This window comes from Nematostella vectensis, chromosome 14, assembly GCF_932526225.1.
Source record: "Nematostella vectensis chromosome 14, jaNemVect1.1, whole genome shotgun sequence".
Lineage (NCBI taxonomy): Eukaryota > Metazoa > Cnidaria > Anthozoa > Actiniaria > Edwardsiidae > Nematostella > Nematostella vectensis.
The window spans coordinates 10,109,317-10,134,593 of NC_064047.1; the positions used below are offsets into that span (position 1 = coordinate 10,109,317).

The window sequence follows — 25,277 nt, forward strand, 5'->3', positions numbered from 1 at the left end:
GGGCTTGACACAGCCTACCCATAACTATCAAATCAATCGAGTTTGGAAAAATAAATAGAAACTGAATAAAGCCATTTCTATTCCATTTATATAAAAAGATACAAATACATAGTTATATATGAGTAAGCGTAACATCATAAGTGTTATTTGATTAATTTAAAATATTTGTTTGTAAAATGATAGCTTGTCGATATTCCCTCGTGAAGTTTTCGCGATATCAATCATTCATCGATTTGTCTTCGTAAGACGAAATGGCGGTAAATTTGTGTTTGTAATGGCGGCCTCGAGATGGACGAATTCGCAGATTCAGAGATTTTGTTCTCTGAATGGCAAGAAAGCCAAGACAATGAGCTCATGGAAATTGATGACGACTTTATAAGTCAAAGAGAGCAAGAAAATAGCGCTGATCGTGTAGAAAATGCGAGAAATGAGCGCACACGCGACCGATTTGATCAGTCACATTTCCCTGGTGAGTGCCTTTCGACTCTGGAATACTGTAAGAAAATTATTTTAATTGAAAAATAAGAATACTGAAAGATAATAGAACGTCTAAACTACACATGAACAAGCAAATTATAATCTTAGATATTTCATTCAGTTTTCTGCTGAATGAATGGAATAAACATTAGCAGGGACTTTGCTTAGGCTAAGTTCAAACGTCGCATTATTATCGATTCGATTTTTTCATCTTCATTTGTACGCATTTGAATTGAATACGGCTCATGGATAATACGACTTTTGAACTTAGCCTTACATTCCCTGAAAATCATGTTCCTTACCTTTGCCACTGGGGCACAGGTAGCCCAGGCAACGGTTGCTTGTTCGTAGCTCGGAATTCGGCTGTTCTTCTGAGAGGGGACGAGTAAAGCGTTTTTTGTGTGAAATGTTGTCAATAAAATTGCCTTAAAACTAAGACGATGCCTTGTTGTTGTCAAATTCACGTGTAATACACGATTTGGGGGGGGGGGGGGGGTTTCTTAACAGAATTTATGACTTCTCTCTCCCTACTAAGGAAAGAAACAAGGTTGGAGGCGCCATTTTCGGTAGCACTCAAATACCGTCGAAATTCGAGAGGAAAAAACAACAAACAAAATATTTTTATCTCGCAGACCTATGCCAGGGTACACTTACATTCGATATGTGGTAAAACATCCGAGCTAAACTATTTTCCCTGGCCGCTAGCCGTATTTTAAAACGAGAAAGTAGCCACAAGCATCCTTGAATGTAGAATGTTGTCAATAAATTTAAGGCATGTTCTAAGTTTTAAGGAAATTTTATTGACAACATTTCACACAAAAAAACTCTTTACTCGTCCCCTCTCAGAACACCCGAATTCCGAGCTACGAACAAGCAACCATTGCCTGGGCTACCTGTGACTGGGGCAGTGGGCAGTGTTAGAATGAAAATCCCTCACTCAGGCTTGGGACCCCAGACACGGTATGGTTTACATTGCATTGTTAGCGTCCTACCAGATCCCTTCTTGTTTTATAGATGTCATATGTGCTTTTCCCCTGGGACATCAGTGGCAGTAATGTATGGATATTACTTGCAGAGTTTATATTCACAGGAGGGGGGGGATGGACTCTCCAGATCGTCACAGCTTTTAGGGTGTAAAATTTTCACCAACTGCTATTCCTAAAGGGATGTTTAACGGTTTTTTTTCCCGATTCTGTTATCTCTGAGGGTTAAGAATTCCTTTGACCACATCCAATTTGCTATCTCTTAGGGGTAAGAGTTTCTGTTGACCATGCAAAAAGTGCCCTCCCTTGGGGGTTGAAATTTATTTTGCTGACATTCTCCCCATCTGTTTTTTCGAAGTCCCCCCTGGGACTGAAGCATTAGAGGTGCCCCTCCTGACAGATGTATAACTGCCAATGTGGTTTAGCTGGGAGTATCCCAATTCTGTATCAAATGTTCTCTTGCCTCTGTGTTGTCCTCCAAACACCTTTTTTGTTAACCAAAATATCTTGATAAAAAAAAAAAAATTGAACCAAAATAAGGGCTGGAAAACTTATAATTTAGGGCTGGAGGGGGGATTTGTGAGGTAGTGCCCTACTGTACGTAGCTGTCAATGCACACTTATCTTATAACCAAACTTTCTTTTATTAATCCTTTCTAGTGTGTCATATAATTTTGTATGTGTAAAACTGTATTAATTCCTTCAAATATTGCAAAATATAAAATGATTCTGATTCTTATTCTACCCTCCTGTATTTATGGTTGGAGTTTCAATATTTTTAGCGAACTCTCTTATTCTCAAGAATTTGCCTTATTTCACTCCTTTGGCCATTATGGAGAGTCACTTTTTAATGCACTTGTTAATTATGTCTTAGATACATCCTCTTCTGCCCTGTTCCAACACATAGCTGCTGGTCTGTACTGTGACGGCAGGGTGTTTCATGTTGGCGATGGACAGCTTCCTTCTGAGGGGTATCTTTGCTCTGGATTATTTGAGAGGTGAGTCAACATAACAGAAGTCTGGAGCATTTTTTATATTCAATAAAATTATTCCAATTAGCTCCTGCAAATTAATAAATGCCGGTCACTTTTTGTCTGATGCTTAATAAATGATGGCCCTATTTCCCACTAGGGAAGATGGGGATAAGTAAGTAAGTAAGTTAAAATAAATGATAGAGCTAATTTTGTGTCAGTTCTCTTACAGCCACTGTTTTTTAAAGCAACCACCTACTTCAGTACATTTTTACAGCCCTGCTACCCCCTAAAGTATTTTGCTGGCAGTGACTTTTAACTGTAGCTCACGCAGGCCTGTACTTTACATCTATAGGTTGCTCTGTGGTGATGATCTGTACTTGGGTCTCTTCACTGGACCCACTGTTCAGCTGTTTGGTGCAAAGTTTGTAACTGGAAATACACTCTTCCATCATCAAGAAAAGCTGTTTAATTTACTAAGGTGGGTAAGGATACAAGATGTTGGATTTACAGTAATACTACTTTTTCGTTTTTATAAAATGTATGCTAATCTCTACTGGTAGACCTTAATATCTCCCTTTTAAGTTTCTGACTCAGTATGTAGCATCTGCCCCACTTTTTACCCTTCCTTGTACATTTGTTTCAATGTTTTACAGTAAAAGCTCAAACAATTCTACCATATACTCTATGCAAATGCCCCTTTGTTTGCATTCTGCACTTTTTCAAACAAAGATGAGGCACAGAATGCAGTCAGATTCGGCCTGGAAAGGGGCTTGGTGTTTGTATCTCTGTTGCCAACAGCCGTTTGTTTGTTGGATCAATCCCAAAGACAACACACATGCTATAAAAGGGGAAATTCTACCTACTTTTTTACATGCTAACATGTGCGATCCACTATTGATAACATCGTAAGTATAAATTTTTTAATGTAAGTAGGAAGTAGGTTTATTCAGTTACAGTAAGTCCATACTCTACATAAAAAATGTGGAAAATTGTAATTGAGTGACTCAATAAAGGACATGATCATTAAAAAAAAATTTTCTTTGCGTGCCTTCATTGAGTTTTGAAAACCGAGGTGTTTTTGTTTGGGAGAATTCGAGAGCAGATTAGTGGAGCACGAGACAGCAGGTCGAGTACTTCACATCTGCTTGAGAATTCCCCAAACAAACACTGAGGTTTTCAAAACTCAATAAAGACACAAAAAGCCTGTTTTATTTCTAATCCTACGCAAAAGACAAAAACACTTCACAACAGCACACTCTAATGGCGTCATTCCAGTGCACCTCAGCTTGCGCGCAGAAAACAGTTAGAAAAACTGGCATCAAATCCAAGCAATATTGACTTTATCGTTTGGTTGCTCATCTATTTGGACTTATTTTGCAATTTCCTATCTACCTGGGGCATTCACAGGGTTGTTGACTGATGATGTACGAATTCTCCTTAAACAATTTTATGCTGCGTCATCGCATGACCATCATGTAATGAAAGTGGCCAATCCCACCAATCAGAGAGCCTGTACTATCTATATTATTTTATGATTGAGTTTAAAAACTTACAATTAGCACACACTCATTTGGAACGGTTTCATTATATTGTTCAGACGTTGAATATACTTCCCTCTGGAACTCTACACCCAGTGAAGAAGAATAACAAATATATCCCTTATATAGCGCATGTTTGTGTTATGTAACTTATGTAACTTTGAACTATAGGCAGCAAATCTTCAAGCTGGAAAACCTTCATGAAGGCAGGGCCTGGACTTTATCAGGTAAGCAAAAGCAGCATCTTACAGTGGGTGCTCATCTCTGTGCACCATATCATAAATGAGTAATCTGTTCCACTTGCCAGGGGATGGGAACTCAGACTGCCTGAACATTAGGAGGTCATGCAACAAGTTTATGATGTATTTGCATTATTTCATTAACAAGTAAGTAGTCAATCTAGATTTTATTACATAGTAATGATATAAAAACGGATTACCTTATGAGTACTATATAGTACTCATGCATGCGATTTGTTGTTATTTGATAGAAATAAATTGCTACATTTTGAATGCATACATTTGCTTAAATTCTTAATTACATGAACTCCTTCAATGACCTTGTTATAGAAACATACTTTTGGTATAATTACAGACAGGCTGACCTGTTTTTTTCCAACAAATGACTATATGGAGAATACTACATTTCATTACTATTAATATATTTATCATGACTATCATCTTATCATTCATCATATCTTTTGACCTGATCACTATCATTATTGTCATTTCAGTTATGCATCGTCATATCATGACCATCATCTTATCAAGTATCAATATGTATTGTCATCATCATCATCATCATCATCAATAGTCATATTTCTCATTATCATCATCTCACTGATGACCATCATCTTATCGATCATAATATTTATTGTCATGATCATCACAATCATTTGGCCAACTAAAATTTTTTTCTTAGCTGTCTAGTAAATTCAACGGACCTCAGCCACACCCAATCACACCCCTACCTCCAGCTTTTAGCCCAGACACCAGTCACCCTACACAAGTCATTGGTCGCCCTGTCGCTATTCATAGGCCGTCTTTGTGACCTCCCAAGGACATGCTTCCTGCATGAGGATGCCGTGGGTGTCATCTCTTCTCGACTGCCTGCTGGTTTCCACATGTTCCATGTGTATTTGGATGTGAAGTGGAATGTGTTGCAAGGGTTACTAGGTCTTCTCAACAAACAAGGTAGGGTTCTACATTACCCCACTTTTTATTCCAACTCTTTCATGGATACCCTTTGGACCTGAAAGAAGTGTCTGTAAAAAGACACTGCGGTCTGCGGCCTTGTGCTCCAGTGTTTAGCTCTTTTAAATTTTCCCAAACCAAAAAACCCTTTGTTTTCATGGCACAATAAAAATACACAAAGAATGATTTATTTTAAAAAAACACCAGTCGGTGACAGAAACAAATATTAAACTAATAACATTGAGTTTAAAATGTTATTAATGAGAGAAAATATATATAAGGGTTGTTATTTTATATGATATTTTATTTAAATATGTTTAGATAAACATTAAAGATAGATTGTGGTAAATGATGTTGCATAGCAATTGTAGACTGGGGCCCCTGGTCATTACACAAGACTTATTTTTCTATTCCTTTTTTTTATGCGATTATAGTAAAAAAATCACACTCAATTTAAAGAGCCCATTTTTCCCAAATTTTTGTTGTCGTTGTATGTTGTTGTCATCAAAAAATAGAAAACAACACTTGTAAAAAAAAACAGGCAATTTGATCAATGTTAAAAAAGTATTAGCATAAAAAATCACAACCTTCGTCTTTTTGCCACGTCGTCTTATTTGTTGAGTTTTTTTCTGCGTGCATCTATAGTCAAAACATGGACGTATATATAGAACTGTCCGCTCACGAAAGTGTCCGTAGAGTAACTTCTGAACAAGTTAAATGCTTTATTTACAAGTTTTAAGATCCAAAAAAAAGGAGTGAGTGATATAGCGCATGACTTAGATTTCTATCGAGTTGCTTCTGAGCACGCATTTAAACAACAGTCTCTCACTCGACGGGGTCTGGAACCCAGGGTTTGCAACGAATGTATTTGGCGCCTCGCAATCGTGCCCTCCTCCGACCCGCCACACTGTGACGTCACTTCCTTGAGAATCACTTCCGGTCAGTGGAGACTTCCGGTTCCACCACACTCGATCACCCCTCCTTCCTTTGCGGACGAGACTCCAGTGAAGGCAGACTATGGTGTTTGTAGACGGCGCGGCGTAAGCTACTGTGGCAATATCCCCCAAGCAGTGGTACCCTGGGGGAGGAATTGGTCTCCAAATTGCGGACTCCACGGTCTGCAATGAAATCCCAAAAGATTCTTAGTGTTGTGATGACGTCATATGTGTCACGCTTTTCGTGTCACGCCATGAGTGGAACTCAATTCTTGCCGTGCTTTTTTTGTCAAGCTCATGTCATTTTTATATTGTGCCACACAATAAACAAGCAAGTAAATGAAAGCAAGGATGTATGAAGTAAACGAAATAGCAAACAAGTGGGCAAGCAAGGCTCCAGTCAATAAAGAAGAAACAAACAAACAAACGAAAACAGATAAGCAAGCTAGTGAGCGAGGGAACAAGCAAGCAAACGTTTAACAATCAAGAAAACAATGGAGGATGTAGCAGTTAAAGCATTCTCACCAGTTTACTTCCGGAGGTCCGACGGAAACCTCAACCGTTAAAAAACAAAAGAATCTGTTCGAATCCGAAATATTTAACAGGCCATCCGCTCTAAATTAGCAGTCACATCCTCCAAGAAACTTCCAATAGACACACTGCTTTCTATATTTTGAAATATTTTTCGTCTTTTCCGTTAAAAATCATCGAAGATTCTTACGTAATCGACCGGAAGTAAATTGGTGACAATGCGGCTTTAATGGCAAGCATATTATACTATGAGATGTAGTGAACCGCAACTGCCCGTACAAGCCGAGGGAGACTGGGTGGCGCAATTGGCAGAGCCTCCTGGAGGCAATGAAAATAATAGTGACCACATTATACTATGAAGGGGTGTATTCGAATCCAAATTGTCTGTACAAGGAGACAAACCTCTCTCACCTTCGCTGATTTTCTTGTGTCCCAAACTCTCTTGTACATGATAGGGTGTGCCACTAGTGCCCCACCCCCTGTTGCTTTGACAGCCAAGACATGGGCCGAGCCGTGTTTGAAGATACCCCTCTCGGCGTATTGCCCCAGGGCCACAAACCCGATAGGAGGCTGAGGGACATAAACACTTATGTCCTCGTAACCGTGTTCCCCTATTGGGTCCCTGAGTAGCAGGTTAAGGTCCCTTGCTGGGATCACTTCTATGAGGAGGTTTCCACTTGGCGGCGGAGAGATCACTTCCGGTACGATTGTGCGGAAGTAAAGATCAGCGGGTGGTCCGCGGTAACCATTGGCAACGAAAAGGTCAAGGTTGAGAAATTGGGTGCTCTGCGCATGCGCCCAAAGGCTCACTACCCCAGAATTGTCTACCCACACCCTCCGACCACGCCTAGCGGTCAATACCACCGAATTATGCACCACGCAGTACCTGCTTCTGATTGGCTGTTCGTACGATGACGTCACGACGTCCCCGAGCCCTGTGTATTGGTTGCTAGGGGGAACAGCGCGCCAAAACGCTAGTACTCTACTTCTTCCGGTCGGACCGAAAGAGGACTCCTCGCCAGAACCACTCTCCGCGCCGCTCGCTTCGCTGTATTCTTCGTCGTCGACTGCACCCCCCTCACTGCTCCAAATCTGTGTGAATTTCAGGGGGGTACGCACTAGTTTGTTGTCCTGCTTGAGGCAAACGGTGGCACCGTAGCTTGGCGCCTCCGAGCCGGTTCTTTGGGCGTAGTCCCCCAGGGCGCAGTAGCCGGGTGGGCATTGGGGCTGAGATATCGTGATCGGATTGAAGTCCGAGTTTTCCGAGTAGATTCGTAGAAACATCGTGACTACGACTGCTGTGACTCCGCTGACCATAGTGTCCTCGCTTGACTAAAAGCATAGAAAGGACTTGTGAGTTCTTATGCGTAAAGACATTTCAACGTGTATCAAATGCTTTATCCTTAAATCTAGTGCATATGATGTTCCCAGCGTTGTTTAAATGAAATGGTTACATTGTTTATTTGAAACTGAAAACTTAAACCTAGATCGAGACTTCGCTTTTCAAATGTCTTCATATCACCAATACCCGGGGGGGGGGGGGGGGGGGGGTACTCCCTATATCCATCGGACGGGGATCATCGTCGTATCTTTTAGGGTGTAAATTTGGGGCCTTGATATTTTAGGAGTGAAAATGAGAATGCCGAGATTTTTTTACCTCGGTATCTTTTAGGGTGCTTTTATAGCCATCGCTCCTTTGACTTGTAGCTCATGAAAGAGCGTTCAAAACGTGTCAATTTTCCATAAGAGTTAGTTTTAAATAAACGTTTTTATTGCAAATCATTTACGTTTGTTTGAGGTATCTTTTATGGGGGTAAATTCATGCCTAACCACGCCTAATTTAGTATCTTTTAGGGTTAAAATATAACCAGACCCTGCCCACTTAAGTATCTTTTAGGGTTGTTTAAGGTCTCGGTAAAGGTAAACGACGTGTCCGCGGAAAAAAAATATTGTCGCGCCGCAATTTTCACTACATGTACAAACTACATATCAAATAAAAAATAAAAGATTGAATTATCTCCTGCAAGTTTTATTCTTGCAATAGCTAATTCCGTGTTTAAGTTTTGAGGCCTTAAACTCAAAAGTACAGAGTTTACTCTAGAGCGTAATGCACCTTCGCGTTATTGCGGATGCACTTGCACGTAAATTGCATCTCAATGACAGATAGATGATTTACCAAAGTGTGTGAGGGCTTTTTGTTATTTGAAACTGTCAAACAACATCACAAATTAAAGTTGGAACTCTCGTTTCTGGCAAAATTTGGACACGAAAATTGCTATAAAAGCGATCTTCATTCGAAAATCGAAAATTCCTCACACATTTTATGACCTGGCATAATTACATATCAGATTCCGGAAATTTGAAGGCAATATCTTAAAACCCGTCGCGAGAACTCGACAAGCTCGAGTTCTCGCCTCAAAATAATACGCTAGAAAAGCCGAGATTTGGCTTGAATTCACGGTCAATAGGTCACGGGGAACAGCAAAGGCCCATTTTAGCCGTCTTAGAATGCGATTTATGGAAAAAATTCTTTTGCAAAATAAAGTTCAAGAACTATTGATACTGGTTTTGCAAAAACCACAAAAACAAACAGTGGTGTCAAATTTACCTTTACCAAGAACTTAAAAAAATCCCGACGATGATCCCCGTCCGTTTGATATCGGAGTACCCCCCCTCCCCCCCTCCGGGGCACTTAAGAGCCTGGCGTAATGTTTTGTCAGATTTTGACTCGATTATTTCATCCGCTTTAATTTTATCGCAGCGTAAAACCTTCAACTAATTAGCCTGGAGAGAACTCTGACGACTGGTTTATCCAGGTTCCTTATTAATCGACTAAATAATCTTAGTGACCATTTTAAATAGGGTACGGCTTATACGAGTAAATAGTTCGAGTTAGCCAGGTCTTGTAATCACATGATCGTAATATTTACAACCGCTTCACTCAGCTTATGTCCGTTTTATGAGGTTTGGACATTGTATGACTGCAGTTGCAAAGGTTATCAGTGCGGTGTACTTGTGAACATTTTCTTTATCTACCGTGCGAAAGTAAATAGTAATAATAAGCTAATAAGAATCATACGGTCAATAAAGATAAGCGAGCCGCTAGGCGCCACGGAATCCCCACACACAAACATAATCAACTCTCGATATTCTTCTTACTAGATCAATGACCAACTAATTAATCGGGTAATGTGATATTTTTGTTTTGGAAATAAAATGATATCCTTAACCCTTAGACGCTGTTAATAGATAAAATAAATACATTACAGTAGCTAATCACTCTCATCGCAGCTAAATGCTGAATTAGGAGAGCGCAGATTCAGACGTGGTCGAGAGGAGGGCGCCTCAGGCAGCCGCTATACAACTCATGTCTGACCACGGATGACAGCTAAGATCGAAATTGTTGGTTTGGAGGGAGGAAAAACCGGTGAGACCAACTAACTCAGCTCACGTCGGAACAGGGAATCGAACCCGGAACCCAGTGGTGAGAGGCACAGGCACTAGAGAGAGACCGGGAAACCTGTGGTGAGAGGCACAGGCACTAGAGAGAGACCCTCAGCCAATTGCGCCACCCAGTCTCCCTCGGTGGTGAGAGGCACAGGCACTAGAGAGGGACGCTCTGCCAATTGCGCCACCCAGTCTCCCTCGGTTGGTTAGAGGCACAGGCACTAGAGAGCGACGCTCTGCCAATTGCGCCACCCAGTCTCCCTCGGTTGGTTAGAGGCACAGGCACTAGAGAGCGACGCTCTGCCAATTGCGCCACCCAGTCTCCCTCGGTTGGTGAGAGGCACAGGCACTAGAGAGAGACGCTCTGCCAATTGCGCCACCCAGTCTCCCTCAGTGGTGAGAGGCACAGGCACTAGAGAGAGACGCTCAGCCAATTGCGCCACCCAGTCTCCCTCGGTGGTGAGAGGCACAGGCACTAGAGAGAGATGCTCAGCCAATTGCGCCACCCAGTCTCCCTCGGTGGTGAGAGGCACAGGCACTAGAGAGCGACGCTCTGCCAATTGCGCCACCCAGTCTCCCTCAGTGGTGAGAGGCACAGGCACTAGAGAGAGACGCTCAGCCAATTGCGCCACCCAGTCTCCCTCGGTGGTGAGAGGCACAGGCACTAGAGAGAGACGCTCTGCCAATTGCACCAACCAGTCTTTCCCATGATATGGCTTTAAGGATATTCACTATTCGGCATCTTTATTCACGTCGATATACTGCAGGCTATAAGGTTACTCTCGTAAAGTGTACGCTTTTGAAGACGCGAAAAAGTTCTATTTTTTTTTTCGGAAAAGGACCCTCCTGTAACCGGACACTAGAGCGAAAGCCTTCACTTGCGCGTTGTATTTTTGAACATTTCAATTCGTTTATCCTAAACCTTTCCACATCTGGATTTAAGTGGTTCTAATTGTAAAACCATGTCTGCGGTTTGAATCCCCTTTGAGAGGCTTAGAAAATGGACCTAGTTAACAAGGTTGCTTGGTTTCCCCGAGGAAAGGAAAGCGGTGACGAAAAAAAGTCGAAGACGCTTTGGGCTGGGCCTTTCCATTGGCTAATTTAAACGAGTAACTAATACCGCATTCACACCACTAATACCGCATTCACACCACTAATACCGCATTCACACCACTAATACCGCATTCACACCACTAATACCGCATTCACACCACTAATACCGCATTCACACCACTAATACCGCATTCACACCAGCACTTAAACCCGTTTACAGGTGGTGTAATTAAACTGGTTTAAATCTCAATCTCCCAAGAGCGGACAGAACCAAGAACAAAACTGAATAGACTGTGCTGTACATGTTACTAAGTGATCATTTAGCTAGTAAGAATTCAACACAATGAGAAACTTGAAAGTTATTATCAGGCAAAAAATCCTTGTTTAACTAAACATGGTTTTGGTGTGAATGCAGCATAAGATACTTTTAATCATCTATCTTAATCTATCAAACATTCCTGGATGGTTATATTTTAAATGAAGCGTTCGGGGTTTTTTTTGTTACAAATGCAACCAATAACAAAGGAATGGTCGATCGACATTCTTTAACTTCGTCCTTGTATAGAGGTCAAATTCTTACAGTGAGTTCATGTTGTTTACGACAAGGAGTGAAGTAGTGTGCTTAAAAGATTAACAAAATTGTACATGATGTTTTTCTTCCTTGTGGTTTTCAGAGTAAAGGTCTATTTTGATAACATTTTATTGCTCTGGCGAGTTTTCGGCTCTCGTGTATGTAGAACGCAACGTATTCTTGCAAGCGTTTTTGGTGTTATTTTACAGACTGCCCAAGTGACTCTGAACGCAATTAGCAAACTCGAAGTGATTAAAAGCAGCTGCGAAGATCTAACGTACACTCCTAAAAAGCTTGCTTTGAAAAAAAAAATTCTCCTTTTTGTTAATGGGACTTAAGAAACGTTTGAGACTTCAAATTATCGTCTCCAACCTCCTTAAGTCTCTCACATTATCATTAGAGCTTTCTGGATAATATTTTGTACGCTTACATAATCCGTTTCCGTTTTAGATATTTAAAACCCTATATTGGCAGCTTGGATACAAGTTTACAATCACCAATACCACCCATTTCCAGGACATATTACTTTAATGCTGTGATAGAGAACTTTTCTTGGAAACGACGTGCAAAGGCTCGAGGATTTTCTAGAAAACTTTTTGGTAAACGTCCCACAATTCTCACACAGCCTGAGGGGAATACTTCCAATAACATTCACTAAATTACTAAGATAAGTCATTTTATCTACGTTGAAAACAAATACAAAACTTAATCCCAACAAAGAGATGAAATAGCAAGTGAATTGTCAGCTATGTCTGGAGAACTAGGAAACTGTGTTTGCGCTAATAGCGTACAATATCCAGTGTGGATATGCTAGCGCTAAAAGCGTAAAATCAAGACTTACATTTCACTGGAAGAAAACTGTTTGACCTAGTGACTGTGAGACGGAAAAGGGAGTCAGAATAAGCCATGTTTGCTATTTTGGACACTATTCTTAGCTAGGCGCAGTTATTATTAGCCGATAACACCATCTTTTTTTTTTTGCATGGACTGGAATGTACTTTATAACAGAACAGATTTCAGATCGTGTTGATGTTTGATGGTGCCGTATACGGGGAAGGGGATGACGTTCTCTGCATCTTAGACAGTTTTCATGATTTGTATAACGAGATAAGACAGTTCATATGCATAGGTAAATCTCTCGTACATGGTGACTCGCAAACAGAAAAAAGATGTTAGCTTTTCCGCTTAGCAAAAGTCTTAGTGTTTGTGAGAAGAGCAAAACCGGGGATGCAAAAAGTTTAGTCAAATCACGCATGCGGGCAACTCGCCACACGAGAATGCTCTAATACAGTTTGAAAGAGATAAAATCAAAATCGTGTTTTGAAAAAAAAAGTGTCATAAAGTAGGGGTATCCACGATGAGTTTCTTTTTGATAGTTGACCAACGACTCCTATGTTATTGTTTACAATTGAATATACAACAAGTTGTTTGCAAGGAAACTCCAAAATAACCTTACATGATTAAAGTCGAATAACTTATAAACGATATCTGATAAAAGTTACTTGCATGAATTCGCCGATGGAAATGGATTCTTTCAGTGACTCGGTATTGTGCGGGAGCGCGTACAACGGCTGCGTCATCGACCTTCATTTATGCGGCTGTGCGTGAGCTAACCACTAATGATACTGTCCTAGGTTAAGAGTTAAGTATATAGCTGTCCGCTTACAAGAGTTGGCTGAAAATAACTCTAAAAAAACCTACTTGTTTATCCCTTGCTTGGACACTGGTGGCTTGTCTTACTGAATCTAACACTGTCGTCCTTTCTAGAAGTATGGCCCTCTGGCGTAAGGCTGGCGTTTATATCTATTCCACATGCATGTACCGGAAATGTGATGCATGCTCTGAAGCATCCGCTAGATCAGTTCTGTTACGAGTTTTGCCGGGGGAGGATATTAATGGGAGATGAGGTTATTAACCGCCATTATGGCGTCTAACAAGACGCGACAATCTTCTAACGAGATGGGCACCATATGCAGCGGCGTAGCCAGGATTTTTAACAGGAGGGGGCCCAAAAGGGACTTTCAAGGCTTTTTCTTCTGTATTTTAGATTGTCTCATACATTTACTGTATTTTTGGCTACGCCCCTGATATGGAGCGCTCTATTACTTAAAGCGTTTATGTCAGCCGCCAACGTTTTAGGCCTTCATGATGAAAACGATGCATTCTGGAAGGGTTACTTGGTTCCAAGCATTCTAATGCTACTGCCAGTTCTGCTATTTTTGGAGTCTTAGTTCTCTCCTGACATTTTGTCAGCCAGACCTTTGTTATTGTGTTGATTTAATATTTTAATGGGTTAAAATCTCGAAATAACCAAAAAATAATGTTTAATACTTTATTTACCAAATTCGATCGAAATTATCGCATTGGCTTCCCCAAATCGGCAGATGAAAAGGATGCTTTTTCACACTTGGCACTTTGCTAGGATGACAAAATGGCGGCTGGCAACAAGGTGCTCAGTAGAGATACTTTTATGCTTGCTTCGACCGCCGCCTGATCACAAATTTCTCCAAGAAGGTTGCCGCTAATTTGGTCTAGAGACCGCCTCAGGAAACGAAACAATAAACCATACCCGTAAAAAGTGCTTTTTCGGATTTCGGACTTTTCATATAATCTTTAATGATCTTTTAGTGGTTGTTAACAATATTATTTCATAAAATTAGAGTGTCTAAAATTAGCAAAGAGTTAATCTAAATAGCCTCTTGAACGGTATTGGAAGTACCAATTCTTTCGTGTAATCCTCTGTTACAGTGATTATAAAAACATGTTTGAACTGCAATTTCTCTTGCATCTGTTGTTGGTGTGCAGTGTCTGGCTCTTATTATAGTATTTCCTGTTTTGTTCACGCGAGTCACTAAGTAACTTGCTGTACATTAGGGACCCTGACCAAGGAAGACGACAAGGACTGGGACGAGCCTAGAAAGCAGCAGAAATAAGCAAGGCTATTCGGGAATCCTGTGGCGAGAGCGAAAAACTGGGAACGATTGACGAAGTCACAAGCGTCTCTATTTTTTTGTCGTTTTGTATTTTCCCCTCCCCCCCTTAGCAACGGAATCTGTTCACCTCAGGCTAGGAAAAGATAAAAACAATGCGTTCTTGCTTGGCGTTTAATTCCAACACAATTGCAATGGCATAAGCAAAACTTTTAGTCAAAAACAGATGAAAATTAGCTAACATTATTCTACAGTAGCGGAAGCTGTTACAGGAATTTATATTGCAAACGGTTGGCGTCTTCAATTGCGGTGAAGAATTGCCAGATTTATCACACCTTTTGAAATGGGATCAAAAGGCCAAGTTAAAATAAAATCGTCCTGATAAGATCAAAATAGGAAACATGCGGCCCTTTTTATTTATTATGTATTATTTATTTTTCCCCTTGGTTTATCAAAGATTCTTACAATTCACAAAGGAAATTTACGCGATGTTGCGAACAGGTGAAAAAAAATCGTAAGAAAAGCCTTGAAACGGTAACGTCTTGATGCGGGCGGGGACGATAAACATGTCTGAAAGTCTTCCTCCTCTTTAGCTACCTCCTGAAAAAACTGGTCACCCTGTGTGAATCATTTGGTCACCCTGTGTGAATCATTTGGTCACCCTGTGTGAATCATTTGGTCACCCTGTGTAAATCATTTGGTCACCCTGTGTGAATCATTTAGTCACTTTATGTGCATTATTTCGCCCCCCCCTATATAACTTGCTGTACATACCATTCATTCGCCTAATGACTTTTGATTTGCCAAATTCGTTTCAGTATTAGAATATGTATCTCTTTTGTAGACGCAGATGCTCATTTGCCAGAGCGCGAGGAATTGCTATGCTCCATTAAGACCGTTGCCATGGAAACACTTTGGGATTTGACGGCCATAGCGGCCACCATTTACGACAAGGTAAGTCAGTGTGCATGGGACATATACTCCATCGATCCCCACATGCTTGTTATTTCTCGGGGGGGGGGGGGGGAGGGGTAACAAGGACTGACTTGTGTATCGATGGTACACTTATAAGACGTGTTTGCATCAAGACGCCAACTTGAGCACGTTTTATCCCAGGTACACGGGGATTTGTGCACATATTGTCGCTCCTGAAAAGGATGTAAAGCCCCGTGTGTGCTAGCACAAAACTGCGCCAGCACCTGCCAGCATTGCTGGCGAATTCTTGCTCGACTGACCACAAGACAAATGAAATGTTAGAAATTCCATTTCCTATTTTCATATTTCCTTTGTCCTATAGTCAGTCAAGCAAAAATTCGTCAACAATTATGGCAGGTGCTGGCGCAGTTTGCATAGGGCTTTAGGAAGTTTAAGCATGAAATTCCGGACGGTATATGTCGCGGCGCCGGCAAAAAATTGCACGATCGAGAGGATATAGTTGTCTATGCTTTTATTTATTTGTTTAATTATTTATTTTATTACTTCGAATGATTTCAATTTGTCTTATTTGCCAGGCCGGGCGAAGTAACTCAATGAAGAGCTCTCCTTTTCCCTGTTCGTGCGTACTGGAGGTGTGGATCATGTTGGTGCAGACTTTGGACCACTTGTCCTCAAAGACAGAGCAACAGGTGATCAACAAGCTCTATCATTCTGTATTTATCGTTACAGACGTTTCGGTCGGTATCATTCTGTGAATCTAGCACTACATAAATCTGTTTATAAGACGTATTTATCGTTACAGTCGTTTCGGTCGTTATCATTCTGTGAATCTAGCACTACAGCAACCTGTTTATAAGACGTATTTATCGTTACAGTCGTTTCGGTCGTTATCATTCTGTGAATCTAGCACTACATCAACCTGTTTATAAGACGTATTTATCTTTACAGTCGTTTCGGTTGTCCTTATTCTGTGGATCTAGCACTACATCAACCTGTTTATAAGACGTATTTATCTTTACAGTCGTTTCGGTCGTTATCATTCTGTGAATCTAGCACTACATCAACCTGTTTATAAGACGTATTTATCATTGCAGTCGTTCTGGTCTTCCTTCACGTGTATCTTAGAAGAAGTGCGGAACCCGACAGAAGATCCTGTGGCTGACAACCAGGAATTAAATTCGTTTGGTGAGCTACTATCTTTTTGCACCTACTCCAATGTTTGTGCATTGCACCTAGAACTCAATTATAAATAGCAGCTAAAGAACCATATTTACTTGCTAAGGATATTACATCAGATTTTCTAATCCTCGTGCCTGAAACTGAGGTTGTTCTTGTTCTCAAAGAATGACGATCGACCAGTTTTGTGCTATTATTTACTATTGAAAACACAACGCCTACTTTCTTTCCTAGTACCACAAAGCTTTAAATTATTGGTTTTTTGATTGTTTTCTTCCACTATCTTCTTCTCTAGTTCCACATAACGTTGAGCCGGAGAAATACGTTGTGTGTTTGATGAAAAATGAGAAACAAAGCCAGCACTTGTGTCTCAAAGTAGTCCCGCACTCTTCTTGGCGCAACAAGTTTTTACAACCTGACACAACTTTTTTGTTGCGTGACAAGTTGTGGCGCGGGGTGAAAAACGAGCATCATCGATGCACAACGCGTAACGCCACAATGATGCGCGACAAGTTAAGGGATTTTGCGCCTCGTATTTCGCCGCATTCAAGTTGATGGGTTGTCGTTTTTTTTTTATCTTGCTCTATTTTCTCCTCTAGTTCTTAAGGGTTGTTGAGTATCATATCTTGCTCTATCTTCTCCCCTAGTACCACAAAGCTTTACATGCGCCGACCCTGTGGGGTTCTGTTGGTGGATCGTGGTGAAGGTTGCTCCACTCTACTGGTTCAACCGTAGAGGTGTCTACAATGTTAGGGAGAAGGTAGGTATACTGATTCAACCGTAGAGGGGTCTACAATGTAAGGGCGAAGGTAGGTATACTGGTTCAACCGTAGAGGTGTCTACAATGTAAGGGAGAAGGAAGGTATACTGGTTCAACCGTAGAGGTGTCTACAATGTAAGGGAGAAGGTAGGTATACTGATTCAACCGTAAAGGTGTCTACAATGTAAGGGAGAAGGTAGGTATACTGGTTCAACCGTAGAGGAGTCTACAATGTATTGGCGAAGGTAGGTATACTGGTTCAACCGTAGAGGTGTCTACAATGTTAGGGAGAAGGTAGGTATACTGATTCAACCGTAGGGGGGTCTACAATGTAAGGGAGAAGGTAGGTATACTGGTTCAACCGTAGAGGTGTCTACAATGTTAGGGAGAAGGTAGGTATACTGGTTCAACCGTAGAGGTGTCTACAATGTTAGGGAGAAGGTAGGTATACTGGTTCAACCGTAGAGGGGTCTACAATGTTAGGGAGAAGGTAGGTATACTGGTTCAACCGTAGAGGTGTCTACAATGTTAGGGAGAAGGAAGGTATACTGGTTCAGCCGTAGAGGTGTCTACAATGTTAGGGAGAAGGTAGGTATACTGGTTCAGCCGTTGAGGTGTCTACAATGTTAGGGAGAAGGTAGGTATACTGGTTCAACCGTAGAGATGTCTACAATGTTAGGGAGAAGGTAGGTATACTGGTTTAACCGTAGAGGTGTCTACAATGTTAGGGAGAAGGTAGGTATACTGGTTCAACCGTAGAGGTTTCTACAATTATATGGAGAAGGTAGGTATACTGGTTCAACCGTAGAGGTGTCTACAATGTTAGGGAGAAGGTAGGTATACTGGTTCAACCGTAGGGGTGTCTACAATGTAAGGGAGAAGGTAGGTATACTGGTTCAACCGTAGAGGTGTCTACAATGTAAGGGAGAAGGTAGGTATACTGGTTCAACCGTAGAGGTGTCTACAATGTTAGGGAGAAGGTAGGTATACTGGTTCAACCGTAGAGGTGTCTACAATGTTAGGGAGAAGGTAGGTATACTGGTTCAACCGTAGAGGGGTCTACAATGTTAGGGAGAAGGTAGGTATACTGGTTCAACCGTAGAGGTGTCTACAATGTTAGGGAGAAAGTAGGTATACTGGTTCAACCGTAGAGGTGTCTACAATGTTAGGGAGAAGGAAGGTATACTGGTTCAACCGTAGAGGTGTCTACAATGTTAGGGAGAAGGTAGGTATACTGGTTCAGCCGTTGAGGTGTCTACAATGTTAGGGAGAAGGTAGGTATACTGGTTCAACCGTAGAGATGTCTACAATGTTAGGGAGAAGGTAGGTATACTGGTTTAACCGTAGAGGTGTCTACAATGTTAGGGAGTAGGTAGGTATACTGGTTCAACCGTAAAGGTGTCTACAATGTTAGGGAGAAGGAAGGTATACTGGTTCAACCGTAGAGGTGTCTACAATGTAAGGGAGAAGGTAGGTATACTGGTTCAACCGTAGAGGTTTCTACAATTATGTGGAGAAGGTAGGTATACTGGTTCAACCGTAGAGGTGTCTACAATGTAAGGGAGAAGGTAGGTATACTGGTTCAACCGTGGAGGTGTCTACAATGTAAGGGAGAAGGTAGATATACTTTTCATGATCACCACCGCTTGCATTCATCCCGTCATCATCATCATCTTAAACATCGCATCGTTCTCTAATTGTTATCTTTACCATAAACACCATCACACTCAACACCCAGAGGGGGGATTCGAGGGGTCCGGACCCCACCCTGCTGTTGTGACAAGATGAGATCGACTCCGGTTGACCCCTTTATTGGTAGTTAAGAAGACTGTTGATTTTATATGTGTATTGGGATAGGAAACGTTTTAGATGGATCTAGTGACCAATTACAGCTAAGGATGCCGATTTGAATTGCTACCCTAGACCAAAACCTGTTTTATTCTAGACACGCCCCTTATATATCTATACCTATATCTATATCTATACCATCATTTGAATCATCTCCGTTATTATCAGCATCTTAATCATCATCATCATCAGCATCATCATCATCATCATTATCATCATCTCCACTATTTTTTGGAATCACATATCGTTATCATAATCTACTTTTCAAATGATTAAGATCATATACTACCATCATCGTCACCAACATGTGATCGTCATCGTAACCATATCATCATCACCATAACCACCGTGTCACCATCATCATCACTACATTATCATCACCACCACGTCATCAGCATCGTCGAGGAGCACGATCGTGTAGGCCACATCTTTTTGATGTAAGATAGTGCGCCGTTTTCCTACTACTTTTTGTTATTCTTGTTGTTGCAGAGTTGTGTGCCAGGCAACTGGTTGTATCTTACGGGCTTGGTCAAGTCGAGTCTGTCAGCATTAAAGGTTGGTTATCAGTTTTTAGAAGCAATTCAGTACTATTCCTCTTTTAGCAGTGACTCGGTTCTATTCGTGCCTTGTTTTATCAAGTTGAAAAATATCAAACGGGGCGCATTTTCACTTGTGCTGCCTTCTTGTATCAGTTATTTTTCGCTTTTTTCGTCGTTACTAATGTCCGATTTAGACAGCACGATTCAGTCGTATGCAAACTGTCTACGACACGTCTTAGCCCTGTTACACACTGCGACTGTCATAGTCGAGCATCGTATCATAGTCATATGCTGATTTACACTCTACGGCTCTAGTTGTAGAGGTATCGCATACAACTAAGTCGTGCTGCCTTAATCAGCCTTAAAGGGGCAGTGTCATGGTACTGGCCACGTCAGTGTTTATTGTAGGCTTTTAGCTGTCTACAAACAGTTTGATTTTAAGCTGTCAATGCCTTGCTTAAATAAAAATATTTAAATAATATTTTATTGAAAACTATGTGTATTGACAGTTCAAGGTCATTTTCTTTGAATTTAAGTCTTCCACACGTACCAAAGGCTCATAAGTCTATATATACTTAAATTCATTGTGTCCGGGCCGGAGAGCTATTGCAAAGCTCTTACCATGACACTACCCCTTTAACACCCTTCTGTATCAGTATTTTTCGTCATTGCTAAGCTCCCTTGTGTCTACAGGAATGTCACGAGGAGTCTCACAGGCGATACTTCATAAGGTGCTGCGTACCAAAGGCTCATAAGTCTATATATATACTTAAATTGTGTCCGGGCCGGAGAGCTATTGCAAAGCTCTTACCATGACACTACCCCTTTAACACCCTTCTGTATCAGTATTTTTCGTCATTGCTAAGCTCCCTTGTGCCTACAGGAATGTCACGAGGAGTCTCAGAGGCGGTACTTCATAAGGTGCTGCGTCGAGCTGTCCTATGACTGGTCAGCAAACACCGGACTTGTGCTGTGGCTCTGGGACTACTTCCACAGGAGGCTAGTGAGTCTTGTACATAGGCAAAGATCTTGTACATAGCCTTATATTTATTTTGCAGCGGTTCGATAAGAAAATTCTTCGCGTCCAAGGGTTGCGATGTTCAACTAATGAGAGCATGCGTTGCCCCTTGGCTGTTGTGTCTGCTATATAAGCTGCGTAACGCGAAACGGCGTGGAAAACATTAATCCAGCATCCGTATGCGGTGCATTTTTCTCTTCTTTTTTAACTGTTAAGCCGGCTTTTCAGAATGCGGCCCTACACATTATTATATTTTAGAGAATTAGATATTTAACATCCCCATCATTTCTTATATAGCTAAAGGCGTTCCATTATTCTGAGAGAATATGACCCTAATCATTGTTAATTTTATTTAGAATGAGACATTCCATATACCTGGTAGCTCTCTTCAGGGAATGAGTATCGTCAGGTAAGTATGCCTTGGGAATAACGATACTTAGTTTATTACTTAATCCTGAAAAATAAGCGAAAATTGTCCCAGGTTGTTGTCAGACCTTGATATTTTTTTTTGTATCAGCTCTTCTGCTTTCCACTGGATGTCGGAGTGTCACCATAGAGGTAGCTCGAGAAACCAAAGGTACTTTAAAGATTTACACTACTTTGTTTAATTTGTTAACATTTGGAAATGGGCAAAGTTCGAGATGAACGTTAAAACTTAAGATATATTAGGGATATTTGATTGCGAGAATCTCAGTTACTTGTTTCAATGTGCCGATGGAAATGAAAGCTTTGTGAGACATGTTATTGTGCAAGAACATGGTGATGCGAAGGGCCTTGTTTAAGGCTCTCATAATTCCAAAAGAATACCACAGGCAAAACTAAGACTGGTCTTTTGAAAAGTTTTACTGTGAGCTTTTTGGGTCGTGATTGTATAATGGCACTAGACATTTGTTTCGTCAAATAAGTTACAGTCGTATCATTTTGTGTAGTACCGAAGCTGAGACAAGTTACACATTGTGGCTGGAAATGCTTGCTGTTCATCTATCAAGAGCTGGACTACAAGGGCTTGGCTGGAAGCAAATAAAAGGAAGGTAAGGCTTGTACCTAGCAGAGAAACAATGGGAAATGCCGTTATGTGACCACACAAATATGTGCTATTGTGGTATGTAACTAACATGAGTGTTAGTGTGGTATGTAGCTAACATTGTGTGTGATTTGTAGATTTTATTCCAAGTTTCACAAGCGAAGAATGGAAGAACTGAACGAAACAGGTCTACATAATTTTATCAGCTTGTTTCTGACTCTATCGTCCGTGGCCGACTTAGAAGACGTAGTAAGTGGGTTGATTCATACCAGGAATTTCTCCCCTCCAGTCCCCCCCCCCCGTTTCTACTACCGAATCGCCCCCCCCCCCCCCCCCCAATGCTCCAAAAGGATTACTGTTTGATGGTTTTGTATTTTCTTCTAGGCTACCAAAATGTGCTCTTTTCTAGAACTTTTGGATTTCGGGACCACTGCACCTGCAAAAAGAGTGTTTATCTGGAGAGGTGATGTTCCCTTTATTTAAAGTGTCTCTGTGGGCGACCGCTTTGACTTCCTAGTAGATATTCAAAGTGAGAGAAAGCATCCTTTTCCATTGGTTGGCGGAGCAATTGTGTTATTTTCGATTGAATTTTTAGCAAGCCACACTTTTGTTTTTGTGTCCATTTAATATTGGAAAACAAATTATGTGATAACATATCCAAATACCTATCTAGTAATGAAGTTTTATACTTCATTTGTTAAACTCAATCGAAAATATCACATTGACTCTATTCCAAATGCATTCTCTTGTCTAGCTTTTCTACTTCGCTTTCTTTTCTTCCCCAGGCCTCTTCGCTTTGATGCTCGTTTACAAAGAGCGTGACGTTGATTGTGCGCACTTGTCAACAAAGATGGCTGATAGCTTCTCTCTGATAGCTAAGGAGTTTGCAGAGGTTTATTCACGTGACAAAGTGCGACACAGGCATCTCTGGGAGCTTATCACGCTCTTTTTGGACTGTACACAGGAAGTTCTGGAACACAGTAACAAGAAGAATCTGTCGGAGTCTGCCTTAATAGGTGCGCTATTCATGATTTGATAACCTATATTTATGGTTACTATGTATTTCCCTTGTACCTACAATACCTCATACCTTCCCTTGTACCTATAACACCCCACCACCCACCACCCAACAACCTACATCTCTACCTTCCTAAATATATTCAGCTACATAGCCATTTACCCGCCCAACAATTCAATAGCATACTTCTTTTCTCGTGCCTCTTACTTCCAACATTCCTGTCCACCCCCCCCCCCCCCCCCACCACCCAACCATCTACATCTCTATCCACCTACCTATTCAACTACCTAACCACTCACCCGCTAAAAGAGTAAAAAAATGCTTTTTCTACATTCGTTTTCCTTTCAAACTACCCACAGCACCCGACAACCCACATCACTACCTAACTGCCTATTCAGCTACACAACCACTTACCCGCCCAACAATTTGGCAACATGTCCCTTCCTACATACCCTTTCCTTTCAACATGCCTACCCACCGCCACTACCCAACAGCCTACATCTCTTCCTATCTACCTATTCAGCTACCTAGCCTTTATCATTGATCTTTTTTGTAGGAGTTGGCTTCCAGCAGTTGTTTAGTGTATGTCGCGACAACGAATTAAGATACGTACTGGGATTTGTGCAGTCTGTCTCGAATATAGTCAGGTAAGTTATCCATCATGTATCAACTCAACCAGCTCATCAGCTAAGTAAGAAATTGTACATACTTACCTTACCACACCCTTTACCCCTTACCCATACACCTTACCATACTCCTCGCCTTACCTTCCCTAACGTACCTTCCCTTCCTTTCCTCATCTTGTTTCACATTACCCTACCTCTCCTCTCCTCGCCTTACCTTATCTTCTATTCTCAGCTCTTCATACCTTACCTTACATTACCCTCACCTTAAATGTCCTTACTCCACCTCCACTCCCCATCCTAACCTTGCCCCATCTCACTCAACCTCATCTACCTATCTTGCCTCACCTTACACCACCTCAATTGACCTCACCTTGCTATATCTCACCTCAGCTTGCCTTGCTTGGCCTCCACTCCCCATACCTAACCTTGCCCCATCTCACTCAACCTCATCTACCTATCTTGCCTCACCTTACACCACCTCAATTAACCTCACCTTGCTATACCTCACCTCAGCTTGCCTTGCTTGTCCTCAACATAAACCTACCTCTCCCCTTACCTAAACCTCGTCTGACTTCAGTTCACTTTCTCTCCTCATCTTACCTCACCTTGCCTCGCCTCGCCTCGGCTTACCTTACCTAACGTTATCTTCATTTTACTTTACCTTACCTTGCCTTGTCTCGCCTAACCTCACTTCACCCCACCTTACCACAGTTATACTATCCATTTGCCTAGCCTATGACAGGTTTATATTATGTATAAATGAAAGAAATAGCTTAGTAATGATAGTTTGATGTAACGTATCCTTTTAATTTTCAGACCCGACTCATCCAACTGTTCAAGCAGGCAAGGTTTGTTCAGCAAAGAAGTGATCTGAATTAGTTCGGCTCAAAGTTTTTCCTTCCAGAAATTTACAAGCACTAAATGTATTTGGATTTAATTCTGTAAATGACTCATCTCATCAAATGCAATTCATAGCTGCAATCGCGCCAGTTTACTTCCGGTAGATTACGTAACAATCTCCGATGATTTGCGAAAAACAGTTCAAAATTTTGATGAGTGTGTCTATTGGAAGTTTCTAAAAAGGATGCGACTAATAATTGAGAGCGGGTGGCCTATTTGTTAGCGCCGATTTTAAGGGCGCGTTTTACTTTTGAAACATCACGAAAATATTATTGATTTGCGGAGAAATAATAATTAGAAAATATTGATATATTTGATTTATATATATTGTGATACTCGCATCCTTGCTGGTTAACTTTCTTAAAACATTGTCAAGGTGGCCGCGATAGCATGCGTCGCACTTAAACAACAAAAAAAGAATTAGCGCGATACAACTAAACGCGAATTTCTTTAAGTTTGGCTGTTGATTTTTCTTATTGATTTTTCATGGCCATTTTTTTTGTTTAACAGACTTTTCTGAGACGCTGTGGACGCGGATATTCCCTCATCTACGCATGTTGCTAAGCGACCGTCAGGTTGTGAAGGCTACATCCAATTACCTGGCTGACACCATGGCAGGGTTTCTACTTCTTTCTTATCAAAGGTACGTGTTGCTAAGCAACCCCCTTGTTATCAAAGCTCTAGCCAATCACATTGCTGATGCCTAGGCAGAGTTTCTACTTGCCAGTCAAAGGTACGTGTTGCTAGGCGACCGACATGTTTTAAAGGCTACAGTCAATTACTATTGTTTCAATTAGATGC

The 25,277-nt window shown here is 41.2% G+C and overlaps 2 protein-coding genes across 3 annotated transcripts in view; one reads left to right on the plus strand and one right to left on the minus strand.

The window, feature by feature from the left end:
* The first annotated feature begins 243 nt into the window (after positions 1–243).
* Positions 244–25,277, plus strand: part of LOC5510360 (protein MMS22-like) — a 58,813-nt gene continuing 33,779 nt past the window's right edge. The window contains exons 1-22 of one of the 2 annotated variants that reach the window (XM_048721987.1): positions 244–469; positions 2,334–2,457; positions 2,786–2,911; positions 4,143–4,198; positions 4,279–4,357; positions 4,893–5,164; positions 15,476–15,585; positions 16,143–16,256; positions 16,662–16,752; positions 17,391–17,503; positions 19,841–19,906; positions 20,584–20,621; positions 20,812–20,893; positions 21,265–21,317; positions 21,426–21,485; positions 21,838–21,939; positions 22,070–22,181; positions 22,317–22,395; positions 22,718–22,948; positions 23,507–23,597; positions 24,393–24,424; positions 24,987–25,119. In XM_048721987.1, coding sequence (XP_048577944.1) covers positions 289–469; positions 2,334–2,457; positions 2,786–2,911; positions 4,143–4,198; positions 4,279–4,357; positions 4,893–5,164; positions 15,476–15,585; positions 16,143–16,256; positions 16,662–16,752; positions 17,391–17,503; positions 19,841–19,906; positions 20,584–20,621; positions 20,812–20,893; positions 21,265–21,317; positions 21,426–21,485; positions 21,838–21,939; positions 22,070–22,181; positions 22,317–22,395; positions 22,718–22,948; positions 23,507–23,597; positions 24,393–24,424; positions 24,987–25,119 — 2,345 coding nt within the window. In that variant the 5' untranslated portion in view covers positions 244–288. Of the gene's footprint in view, positions 470–2,333; positions 2,458–2,785; positions 2,912–4,142; positions 4,199–4,278; positions 4,358–4,892; positions 5,165–15,475; positions 15,586–16,142; positions 16,257–16,661; positions 16,753–17,390; positions 17,504–19,840; positions 19,907–20,583; positions 20,622–20,773; positions 20,894–21,264; positions 21,318–21,425; positions 21,486–21,837; positions 21,940–22,069; positions 22,182–22,316; positions 22,396–22,717; positions 22,949–23,506; positions 23,598–24,392; positions 24,425–24,986; positions 25,120–25,277 lie in introns of both variants that reach the window. The other variant, XM_048721986.1, reaches the window with a different exon arrangement.
* LOC5510357 lies at positions 5,337–13,699 on the minus strand. Its single transcript, XM_001630777.3, has 3 exons — positions 13,403–13,699; positions 7,042–7,962; positions 5,337–6,282 (listed from the first exon to the last, which is right to left on the minus strand). Exons 2-3 carry the CDS (start codon positions 7,945–7,947, stop codon positions 5,941–5,943), a joined length of 1,248 nt encoding a protein of 415 aa, XP_001630827.1. The 5' UTR covers positions 7,948–7,962; positions 13,403–13,699; the 3' UTR covers positions 5,337–5,940.